This window comes from Anguilla rostrata, chromosome 10 (assembly GCF_018555375.3).
Source record: "Anguilla rostrata isolate EN2019 chromosome 10, ASM1855537v3, whole genome shotgun sequence".
Classification (NCBI taxonomy): Eukaryota; Metazoa; Chordata; class Actinopteri; order Anguilliformes; family Anguillidae; genus Anguilla; species Anguilla rostrata.
This window is the reverse complement of record NC_057942.1, coordinates 13,762,096-13,774,484: the sequence shown is the minus strand read 5'-3', so window position 1 is coordinate 13,774,484 and position 12,389 is coordinate 13,762,096. Positions and strand designations below refer to the sequence as shown.

Here is a 12,389-nt window from a genome sequence, read left to right as displayed (position 1 = left end):
CAGCCCATAAGGTCTGACTCCACAGCAGGACCTCCAGACACAGATTTCATGGTGACGGGGAGGGAGGATTTGGCAGTTTAAGGGAAGGATAGCCTGTGAAATGTGTTAAGCCCCTTGTTATCAGTAAGAATCATGTTAGGATTTGCTTGTCTCACATGGTTATGCTATGTGAGCTGTTGATCTGTATTCTTTAGATTGCAAGGAGAAAATAATGAAACTACGTGGAAACTTCTTGAAAGGTTAAGGGGGCAAGTGTTTGTTTAAGAAGGGCTTGTTTTTAGGACTTAGGTAAATTTAATTTCCTTCACCATTGTTTCTGGTAATGAGGATGTTTGCTTTCTTACTTCATTTGTTTTTACTGCAGGTGTTACCCTGATATTTATTTAAACTCTAGCTGAAACTGTTATGTGGCTGTAATTTTCTGTTCATTTTTATCATTTCATCATTTAGAGATAATAACACAGTTAAATATTTGGTCAGGGTTGGGAGTTTTTTCATCTGTATCTGATTTGTATGACGTTCAAACACCATTTTTGTTTTCCCTTTGTGTTAGTGACATCAAAATAGTACCGGAATTTTGACCAAGAGACAAACTTCAGAGAGAAGAAGCATCAATCAGTCTAGTCATCTTTAAAACACTCTCCCTGTGGGAGGAAGGGCCATGACATGACCTTTAACCCCACGCTTCATTCTAAAAAAAACATGTGGGGGGTACTTACAGAAAGGTTTTGGACTCCATGAAATCAAGAGAAACCAAGATTTAGCATGCTTCAGGGCAAAGGCAACGCTGTGGTATAATAATCATATATTTTCACACAAAAAGTAGCAGGCTGCCAAATTTGTGCTAACACAATATAGCTTCAGATAATCTCTGGGGCATTTACATTACATTACATTACAGGCATTTGGCAGACGCTCTTATCCAGAGCGACGTACAACAAAGTGTATAACCATAACCAGGAACAAGTATGACGAAACCCCTAGAGAGAAGTACCGGTCCAGTACAGGAACAACCGCATAGTTCACCTGGACCCTGGTGGTTAAACTGATTAACACTAACACGAGACGGCAACAACCAATCATGGAAAATAAATAAATAAAGATACAAGTAGTCGTTAAGACTGGCGATCACTAAGTCACCTATTAAACAGCTGCCTAGTTACAACCCTAAGTTTAGTCATTTACAGGGGGGGGAAGGGATGGGGAGAGGTGCAGCCTGAAGAGGTGGGTCTTCAGTCATTTGTTTCTTCATAATATGCATTAATTGTGTGGGGCCTAACGACCACTATTGTTCAAGGGTGATGATTACTCACAGTAATATGATAGGTCAGAGGTTTCTGTGCTCTCTATAAACTGTACTGGAAATCAGATCTGGTTATTTAAATCCACAGCAACAGCCTGATTGCTGTCAGGCAGTGAATGAGCTGCAAGTGAACGACTGCAGCCCACGTGTCCCTTCTCCCTCCCGCAGAACCGCGCGCTGCGCTATTGATGGGGACCGAAGGAAAGACAAACATGACGCTGACAGCTGAACTGCGGTCCTTTTGACCTCTCCAAACCTGCCGGCTGGAGTGAGCTGTAAACCAGAACAAGCGCAAGCTGTGCTACGGGCGCTAAGAGGGCTCTTAAATACGCAAAAATAAACTGCAAGGCTTCCGCTTCAGGCTCTGGCTTTGGTCATCGTTATTGTGTTATTGTTCATTAAATTCACAGATGCTCTTATTCTAGTTGGCCGATAAGGCTGAAATGGAAAAATACATATAGCCCATGCCATGGATTCACCAAGTTGTCAGAGTGAGTCAAAATGCTGCTACTCAATCCTTTATGCAATAATCATTTGGTTCTTTTTTGGATTTTTAATGAGCTCATGGACAAGTGCCATGTGCTAAACACAGAAAATATTGACCTGCAAAGGAGGCCTCTTGTAGCTCTTGTAGTCAGGTCCTTTTTGTTCCCATGACAACATTGACACTTGCCCCATATATCTTCACAATTAAACCACAAACAAACCCTGCACCTCAGCTCAGCATTCCCTTGGTAACGGCAAAGACAGCCTGGTGTGTAAATCTAATGCAAGTACTTCTGGGTAAATGGCCTCAACGGTGGCATGTCTGCAGGAGAACTTCACTCAAGTGTGCTGGCATTCTAAAACTGGGCAGGTAAGAGCTGTTTAAGTGGCATTTTAAAGTCACTGTGGCTGAATTTAGGGAATTTTGCATGGCTGAGTGGAGAATAGATGGTAAAGTAAGCTGTGTGCTTAAGACCTGTCCAACCATTTCCTAGAGAGCTGCTTTCAGAGCCATCTTTGGGAAAAGGGCATTTTTCCAAGAGGGGCAATTTCCAGTACAGAGACAAACAACACATTCAATTCAATTCATTATCACAACAAGTTAAAAGAGTGGGTGGGACAGCTGGTCCCCTCTTATTTAAAACTGTATAACAGCATATTTACATTGCATAACATCTAGAATGTAGCATAACAGCTTCTAAAAGAGACTGCTTATTATAACTCTTGGGTGTCCTTAAACGTACAGCATTTTGGCTTGTTACCATCAAATCATCACAGACTGGATCTCTTGTACTCCACTGTGACCACTGTGTGGTTCACATTCATTCTGATCTTCTAATCAGATGCTCTTGTTTATTCTCTACATTACAAGGAATGTACCAGTCTTATCATTTCATCCAAACCACATTCAAAACTGTCTTCAGTATAGTTGTAATAACCCTTATTACTGTTGGCTTGTTGTAACATGAAACAGGACAGAAGGTAAATTACATGGGGTTACAAACAGAGACCTAGTGACTGTCTTTTGTATCTGCAAAGCACTACATGTCTGTACTAAAGCCGGCATGGATTTGGTGACCAGCCCTGTCTCTGTCAAAAGATATCTTTGGGTTTGCATGCTGATGCCCACATACCATGTGGTGAATTGCTAGTTAATAGCTCGTTGTTTTCATATCTTGAAAAACAATCTGCTGACAAAAGTGCATGCTGCGGTGTTTGACTTTTTGTTCTTTTACTCCATAAAAGAAGCCTTGTCCTTGGTTTTAGATTCTTTTTTGGGAATCCAGAAAATGAAATTCAGAGTGTGGCTGCATCTGAAATGTTTTGACAAAAAATCCTTTTGAATCACAAGGCCATGAAAATTGATAAAGCAACCAAGTAGATGGGCAGATGTAACTTGTTTTATCAAGCATGTATTTACTAACTGCGACAGAATGGTTTGCAGTACAAGAGTGATGTCTAAAGTTCACTTTTCTTTATCTTGTTTGAGGTGTCTTGTAATAGGCATCTTGTAATGCCGACCTGAGTGAACCGGGCAGTTATATGGCAAAGCACACTTCAATCAGCATTGCATCCTTATTGACAATATATTGTTATTACTGTATGGATGTCAGGCACTCAAACTGAGTCAGTTATAATAGAATGTAATGGATGAATTACGCCTGATTAATTAAGGAATTAAGCCTGTGCTGGTAATTTTTTGTCAAAATTTTTTAATATTCAAAAAACTTGAGCAACTGTGGGTAGCATATTTAAAAGAACAATTAAATGTTGCAATCATGGGATTACAAAAAAAGTTTGAAATCACAGTGCACCAGTGCACAAATTTTTCCATGAATTTCCATGAATCTCTCTCACCCAGCTTGGCTGCCAGACTCTGCAATGTTGTCAGGAAGATACACTCCGGTGCTGAGAAGAACACTGGCTGTAAACACAGTGCCCCAAGATGATGTATGTAGGCTTCTGAGAGGTAAAATTTCATCAGTTTCCAATAAGCCAATCCAAGGAAAGCCTTGTAGATAAAGGGCTTCGTTGGGAAAATTACTGCCTTGGTGTTTTCCTGCAGCTGACATTTTTAAATGCGATTGAACGAGCACAGGAAGGAAGTCCGTTAATGTACAGAAAGAGTGTCACTGCTATAAATCACACTCCTGCAACAACAGCGATAGGGCCACTCCATCAGTGTTACAGGGAGTGCTTTCTCTTGCTTTTCTTTGCATGCACTTTAGTTTAAGCTCAGTGCTTTCCTGCCTCTCACGCAGTTCTCCAGGGAGTGGGGTGAGCGGGGGGTAAGAAGGCTTGTTGACTTGTGCCCCTTGGTAGATTAATGCCTGGCAGGCAGGAACAATCCCTGCTGCTTCTTTCCTGGGCATGAGCCTGCCGGGCACCTGCTTTACTTTTTTTGACAGTATTCAACGGCTCGCTGGGCTGATCCAATGTGAAAATGTACACAAGGCCCAAGTTCATTTTCCAGCTCATTTAAGATTCATTCCATCTCTTGGTTGTGGCAAAATACATGTACGATTTTTCTGTGTCTTTTTAGGAAGTCACTTTTTCCAAAGGGGCAATTTTCAGTACAGAGACAGGCAAGGCATTGTAATTCGATTAATTATCACAGCAGTCATTGGTGGGACAACAAGATTTGGTGGGACAGCTGATCCCCTCTTATTTATCTTATTTCATGGCACTTATATTTCACAACTTTCAGACATGAAAAGCTTGATAGCTTCTAGAAGGGACAGCAGATTATGACTCTTTGGTGTCCTTAAATGTATAGCATTTCAGCTTGTTACCACCAACTCATCGCAGACTGGATCTCCCGTACTCTGAAACTGTCATATGGTTCACATTCATTCTGATCTCCTAATCAGATGTTTTTGTTTATTCCGTAAATTACAAGGAATGTTCTAGTCTTAAGGAAGGAATGTACTCATCCAAAATAATACTCAGTGGCAAAAGACAGAATCTAGATGTTTAGTGAGGTAGAAATCTAAGTTGAGAGACATTTTGACATAAGCAGGCTAGGCTAACCCCAATATAGCTCAGGTTTTACCCAGATATGGCCTGGCTATGTCCTCGTCGGCTAGAAAACTTTTCAACCAAATGTAACCAGGTTTTCACTTGAACGTCTAGATGGCGTTTCTCTGGCTTTTCGCCTATTTTTCAAACAAAAATTTTCACTGGGAAATAAGTAGAATTGTCATGTTATAGCAGACTGGCTTTGCGGGGTGGCAAGGGGTTTTAATGGGAAATGTGCAAAACTCATGCAAGCTGTGCAGATTGCTCTGAACTAGGTCATCTGCTACACCAGTTAAAAGGCAGAAGTGAGGATCTGAATGTGCTGTGCTACCTGTGTACTACGATCTGTCTCTCAGCACAGGGGTCGCGATGCTCTCTGCAGCAGCGGCCGTGCAGCGCCGGAGAGTACAGGTCGCAGCGGAGGCTGCAGAAAAGAGGGGAGGCAGACGGAACAGCCGGTGGTGGCGGCGCGCGAGCCGCGTCCGCACTGGGCCAGGGGCAAGAGCGCGGGAGCGAGCGACCGCACCGGGCTGACCCCGCCGTCGACAGCCAAGGTGACCCCTCTGGCCCAGTTGCTCCCGTTAAGACGAGTAGCCTTCCTCCCCCAAAAACGCACGTGTGCTCTTCACTGACCTGTCCGGTCCGGCTGGATTTCAGATTTTCCCACACTTTCTAAAATCATTAGAGCCTCCTTGTGTAATGATGACCTGAGATTAGTTACCGTCTTGAGTGAAACAAATCAAATTTGAATATTTCTTTCTTTTCCTGAGGGGTTTGCTCTGACCAGGGAAACATCTGGAGCTAATGTGTCGAGGCTGCCTGTATGTGTGGTGGACCAGGCTGTTCCCCCTCAGTTGTAACCACTTGAAAGGAGTTTTTGATCAGCGCATTCCCCTGGTGCTCCAGACAGCCCACTGCACTCTACACACTGCGCACACGATGCAGGCCTGCTCCATTAATCACCTCCAACAGGAGCACGCAGCTAAGAACCGGTGGTCTCAGAAACAGCTCCAAGTGTTCAGAACACGCCGGGTTCTTGCAGTTCAACCAATCAGATACATATTAGTTGTTTCATGCGTATTATTTGTACTGAGTTAAGGGCCACATTTTGTGTTTCAGCCACTATGCTGCTAAGAGTCATTGGACACAAAGGCCAAGAAATATTATCGGTTACCATTTTTGTTGTTAGTCCATCTGAACAATGCAAAAAGGAGCATCAGCCGCACTTTTGCCCAGATATAAAGAAGAAAAGAAGAACAAGGAGCGATGGAGCAACCAAAGCTTTTCAGCTATTAGCATTTATTTAATGGGACAAGACTGATTTTTCACTGTCTATAGTATATTCTGCAAAGGGTAAGACATTGAAACGCCAGGCTTCAGTTGCCCTGTTCATTAATTAGTCCTGTTTTGTATTCACTGAGGCGTAAAGATTACTTTAGTGCATCATTTTATTTATTAAATTGACTGTGAAACTAATTAATTTTCGTAAATATGGTACAATGATTTCAGTGGCGAGTGATTTCAAGCAATCTGTAACTTCAAACATGGCATTATTACTGTGCTGATTTGAGTTTGAGTTTCCATACGGTACAGGAAGTATCTCTTCATATCTACAGGTGATACTTCATAGGGTTTTGGCTCCTGTAAATAGCTAAGACATCATCTTCGCTCCCGCAGCTGAAGGGAACTCGGTGGGAGGAGTCAGCGGCCGGGTGCCCTGTCCGTATGACGGGCTTCTTCACTCGGCTCCTCTGTTGCTCCTGTCGGGCCGCGGAATGCAGGAATGCTTCCCTGTGGGGCTTGTCAAGGAGCCCCGCGACCCCCGAAACAAGACGCAGGCCTCATCCTCCGCATCAACTACACGCCGCCAGGGACCACACATGTGACCCAGATCCCCCCCTACCCCCCACCCCCGGCCAATCGCGCCCCAGAGACCCGCCGCGTGTGTGTACGTCACAGCAAGCGCGCAAGGGCTCCGCGGAGACGGTCGCCAGCGCCATCCCTGTGCGACGGACGAGTCGCTGGGCATTGTCAGACCGCGAGGCCCTGTCGGAACGCGAGGCCCTGTCAGAGAGCGAGGCCCCGCCTGAGCGGCCTGCCCGCCATCAGCGCACGCGGAACGTGATTACATCGTTTCAGCATCTTGCTCGAGGGCCAAAGAAAACGTAGCCAGGGGTTGACCGAGTGCGTCCGCAGCCTCTTTGTCCGCTGAAGCAAACCCGACAGCAGAAATGAGCCGTGCGCTCCCGCTGAACACACAGGGAGCATTCCACAACACAACCTCAAAGACCTAGCCCCCGAATGGACGGAACAGGCCCATAGGGTCTTGTTGTGCGGGACCATTTCAGCCATCTGCGTAATATAACCTTCCCGCATTCCTCCCGGTTAACGTACTGAATCAGATGTCCCTCCGCAGAATGCTCAAGATGCCTCACGCCCTGCGGTGATAAACCCGACCAGGGGGGAGCCGGAGAGGAGGCGGAGGAGTCCTGGGATCACAGAGGGGCTCCCACTTCCACCTCGCTGCACCTTTACCTGCCCTCACCTTTTTACGATGAGGAAGGGGAGAAGGAGAAGGACCAGGAGGACGCCAGGTACTTCTAATCTATTTGATTTATCAGCTATTTTGTTTTTACAGTTATCTCTTACTCTCTCAGTATGGAGCGTCTGGTTGTATTTTTAGGCAGTCTCATCACTGCAACATCCTCTGTAAATTTGGGAGGGGGGAGGCAAGCTTAAGCTATCCATCAAAGGGTGTACTGATAACTGCTGCTTCTCCTCACTCATCAGTTGGCCAGCTGAGACATACAGTCATCACTTTGAATTAATATGGCTCAGACAGTGCGCTTGGGGAGGGGTGCCACCCACAGTTTACACTGGCACAGAATAGGAACAGGGTGCAACAGGGATTGGGTTTAATTTCAGCAACAGAGCCAACTGTTAACCCAGTTGAACACTGTAAACTTTTTTAAAACACATGTTGCAAACATAAAAGATAAAAGCAGAGAGATGGAAGCAATATTTAGGTCAGAACCATACCAGGTCTTTCCAGGTGGTTGTCCTCCAAAAAGATGAGGTTTCAGCCATCTCAGTTGCGTTGGGGAAGCGCTTCACATTAAGGATGCTGCTTTAACCGTGTATCTGCCGTCCGCTGTATACTCTGGGAACAAACAAGCTCCCAGCCTCCTTTCATCCTGGAGACTAGGCACAAATTAAGAACATGGAAGCAAGTAACATTAGTATATTCTACATTTACACAGACTGATTTATGTATTACTTATAGTGATTTTTGACATTATTGAGATCTTTCAGGTACCGTTCCCCAGGTAGAAATGGAGGTGATCATGTGTGCAAAGGAACCAAAATTAGGGCCAGTAGAGGAAAATAAAAATAAATGGTTTTAGGTTAAGTAGATAAATAAAGAACAGATTCAAAGAGTCTGGGTTTATTTTCCTTCTCGTAAATGTGATAAAACTCACAGCGAAGACAAAGTCCAACAGCCAAAAACATCACAAGCAAGGCTGGAACTCCACCTGCTAACCCTGCGCCATGGAAACAATGGACAGTGACAGAGGGGCCTCTTATCCTCTGAGGACACAATGCCGGGGCCTCACGACATTATAAATCAAACTCAAATCATGTACACTGCAGCCTGCATGACATGAAGGCCGTATCAGTCACACCACTGATGTTCATGGACGCACATTGTTGTATGACCGTCAGTGGTATGAGTCTTTACAGTATATTTCTGGTCAGACACAGTGTGACTAAGCGTCCCAGTTCCACCATCTGTGCTGCTATTGAGGATTGTCTGACAGCATTCAGCACACATTTTGCGTTCCAAGTCATATTTGTGGTTCCTGAGATCTTTCCAGAAAACACAGCTGACCTCTGAGTGCGAGTCTCAGGAGAAGCGCTATTAGGGTTTGGAGAATTTTGTTTCGGCTCAGCCTAGCGATGTTCCACTGTTGACAATGTTTAGCTATTTCTGAAACTTGTGCTATTTTTTTTTTAGCCTCTCGCTAATGTAAACTGTACAGTTGCGGTATTTAGTTTTATCACTTCTGTTTGTAATGAAAACAGTTCAGAACAGCTCAGGGAGAAAGTGTGCTTAGTAAGTATCACAAAGTATTAGGGGATGTCTCAGGATGGATTATATCTTTTTTTCAAAATGTGTAGAATCGTGTCTTAAGTTCGTTTTCTGTGCTTAAAATTCTGCCTCTTCAAATCACATCCAATCTCATGTTTTCACCATGTTATCCAGGCATCCAACAGGTCTGCCCCAGCAACCGGAAACCATGGACACTAAAACTGTTCCCCCCGCCCCAAGCCGGACGGGACCGAGGCACGGCGTGGCGAAGCAGAAAAAAAGCGCAGTTGCCAGGGCGATGCCCGGACTTGGACAGGGAGGCAAGCTCTCCGCCGGCTCTCGGAACACAGTGACTCCCAGCGGTGTTCCGATTTCTGCTGCGAACAGTCCGGACCCTGCCGGTGATACCCCTAACCCGGCTCCAGCTCCGAGTCCAGAGCGCCCCCTGCAGGAAGAGCACAGGGGAGCACAGGTCAAGGGGCCGCCACGCTGCTCTGCTTCGAGGCGTCTGGTGTGGCGGCCGCCCAAGGAGAAGGACAACTACTACCAGAGGGCTGTCCTCACCAAGGCCACGGACCACTTCAGGCTGAAAACCACCACGACCCTTGAGTGGGGCTTGCACGGGCCCCAGGCGAGGAAGACTGTTTTTACTCTGCAAGCCCATAACAGCAGGCCGGGGTCCTCCCTCTGCAGAGCCAACGCCTCGATTTCGGGCCGTGGAGGCCTCTCACGACCATCCTCTACCCAGTCCTGTGTCAGGACTGATGTGTGACACTTGCAGGGCCCCGGTGAAACGATGCATCATTGCACACTGTGGCCTATAGGCTCAGAGAATAGCCTAGTTTTGTTTGGCATAGGTAATTATGGGAAATTGTATTCCCGCAATTGAGAATGGTTTGTCCTATTAATACACTGGGTTTCAGTGTAGTGACCCCACGGGTCAGTATTCATTGCTGGTGCTGGTCCAACACCACGGTTCAACGAGTGGACTACAGAGAGATAAGTTGCAGTGGCTTGTCTGCGCTTTCCAGAGTTAACAGAGCTTGCAAGCAGGAGAGAAAAAAATCTAGGGATTAATAGGTTTACTGTAAATAGTACAGATATAAAAGGAACGGTCAGTAAATTGATACCAGCACCAAACATTTCCCTCTGGAAGCGAAACTCGATCAAAGCGTTCCTCTTTCTCTCCTCCCTCCAGCGCTTCCTCTTGGTGGGGCTCCACGGCCCTTGGCCGTGGTACGCGATCTCCGATCCGTCCCCCTCAGCTCTTCTTTGGAAAAGCCCAAACGGGGCGCCGGGGAGGAAAAACATTCCCTCTTTTTCCACAGGAGGAGGAAGCAGCAAGTGTTTCGCACTCGAGGAGGAAACAGCCCCGGGGAGAGGAGGAGAGAACAAAAATAAAGACAAAGTGAAGAGAAGAAAAGTGAATTTCGCTTTAAAATTGTTTGAGTCGTCTCTGCTTTTTCCCTTTCCTTCATTATGAATGACCCCCCCCCCCACCCCAGTTTTGTTCTTTTAAAGAGAGGATGGGGCTGTGATGTGGACTCAATAGAGTCAGTGCTGAAAAAGCTGGGGTGGAGGTGGGCTGGGCAAAGGTCAGAGCTGGCACTCTGTGTCCCGAGGTGGGGGGGTTATTGGGGGAGGGGGCACATTCTTTCTGTATGGCTTAATCGACCATGAACAGTGGGATCAGAGGCCTTTGGCTGACATGTATCAGTCAAACCCCCTTTCACACCCACATCAGATTGAACAGTCTTTCAGTGCAGCATAGCAGAACAGAGGCTTAGCTAGCCATCTACAAACCCTGCAACAGACTTTGATTCTATTCACTGTTTTCATCAAGCGCACCCTCCTACACTGTAAACTACACACATGTGGAGCTGAACTTTATCTCACAGTATTTCATAACTATAATGCAGAAATCTCGCTATATAAAGCAGGGTTAATGCTGGCTTGCTTTTTATTAAATTTTTTTATAGTTTTTTGTGCATCGTAATGAATAATGAATCATTGCCTTCATAGGGGGTTCTCCCCATGAGGAATAAAGTTCTGTGATGACATAGAGGCAGTCGGTGTTTTTGTACAGATGTGTTTTACATTATGAAATAATAACTGCTTGCAGGACTGCATACTGTACCACTCAAGAATTCACTATTCTGTGTGTAATGCAAAACCATAAAGCTAGATATTTTCATATTTCGAGGCACAAAGGTACAGCTAATGTGTTTTTTATTAAGTAATGTATGCCTGTATGTGACCAGGCTTGTTTGAGATTATTTGGTAATAACATGGAATATTACATATGAATATTTATGATTTTGACTTTTGTAGGATTTTGTCCAAACAAAATGTCTCAAGCATCGCGTTCTATTCCTTCCCATGGTCAGAGGTTAATGGGGCTAAACATTTATTTACAACTTGCCTGTTGAACAATAGCAAGTGTTACAGTAGCTGTGGGAATTGACCGCCAGTGTGGAAGCTGAGAATTTCTGTGGGCAGAAAAGAGATTTCAAGCCCCTTTAATCCAATTCTGTGATTGGTCGACTGCATGGTCGATTGCAGGGCAACCTTTAAAGGGAGGTCCTGTAGATCAGATTATGTGTAATTATGAAGATGCAGTAGGTATGCTTTGATTTTTAAGATTAAGGAAACATTTTGGGATAATAAAATAATTGTCTCTATATGCAGATTTGTGATATACATTTGTTCCATTGGTATTTTTTGTAGTTTCTCAAGTGTTCATTCAGCCATTTTATTTTTGCAAGCTTACCATAGATGTCTGCATGTTTGTTCTCCATTTTACCTCCTGCACCTGTGCCCTATATGAGTTCCTAGCTGTAATCTTTAACCTTTTAAGGTGCAAGATCATAAATATGTGATCAGAGTGTTTTTAACTGAACATTCTAATGTTGGTTCACAACATTCCAAAAAACCTACTCTTCAAAGGGCTAACGCAAAATAATGCAAACAATGGAATCGTTATGAATCCATACCTCTTCTGGTACTCTGAAATCTTACAAGATGATTTTGTGTGATATAGTCTGCAATAAATGCTGAAGGTATTCGTAATACCCTTTCATTGTTCCCCAGGTACCACACTGAAAAATATGTTGTTTCATTTTTTTTCAAAATAATTCATATACAGCAGCAGCAATGTTTGTTTTCCACGATTATTCACTTTGGTGAATCCAGAAGAATCCGGAAGAATCCGGATCTTCCTTCCAAGGGCCCGGCATCCTGTGGCCACGATGACATCATAATGCCTTAACTGTATGACTGCACTGTGATGGAACAGTGTCTGCATTCAGCGTAGAAACGGTAGCCGGGGGGACATTAGGAATGAAGCCATGCCCTGTAGACTGCCCCATCAACCCTTTGTATCCTTCACAACGCCGGCTGTACATGCAGTCCCTCTGCACTGCCAGTAGCGAACAGCAGAATCTCTGCTCCCACACTCTCTGCATCCCTCTTTCAAGTCCACCCAAGGAATTC

General features: G+C 44.8%; 1 protein-coding gene across 2 annotated transcripts; it reads left to right on the top strand.

Moving 5' to 3' along the window:
- Positions 1 to 2,012: 2,012 nt before the first annotated feature.
- LOC135265072 (uncharacterized) lies at positions 2,013 to 11,812 on the top strand. 2 transcript variants are annotated; one of them, XR_010332840.1, is made up of 6 exons: positions 2,013 to 2,159; positions 3,651 to 3,758; positions 5,164 to 5,361; positions 7,224 to 7,401; positions 9,072 to 9,754; positions 10,096 to 11,812. XR_010332840.1 is itself a non-coding variant. In XM_064354301.1 (5 exons), exons 2-5 carry the CDS (start codon positions 3,671 to 3,673, stop codon positions 9,667 to 9,669), a joined length of 1,062 nt encoding a protein of 353 aa, XP_064210371.1. In that variant the 5' UTR covers positions 2,013 to 2,159; positions 3,651 to 3,670; the 3' UTR covers positions 9,670 to 11,812. The 2 variants fall into 2 exon arrangements, 1 of the variants encoding a protein (XP_064210371.1); XM_064354301.1 differs by having other exon boundaries at positions 9,072 to 11,812.
- The last annotated feature ends 577 nt before the right edge of the window (positions 11,813 to 12,389 follow it).

Coding starts and splice junctions, on each gene's coding strand:
- LOC135265072 (XM_064354301.1), top strand. CDS start 3,671: ATGTTGTCAGGAAGATACACTCCGGTGCTGAGAAGAACACTGGCTGTA. Junction 3,759..5,163: donor TGTATGTAGGCTTCTGAGAG/GTAAAATTTCAT, acceptor TCTGTCTCTCAG/CACAGGGGTCGCGATGCTCT. Junction 5,362..7,223: donor CCCCGCCGTCGACAGCCAAG/GTGACCCCTCTG, acceptor GTCCCTCCGCAG/AATGCTCAAGATGCCTCACG.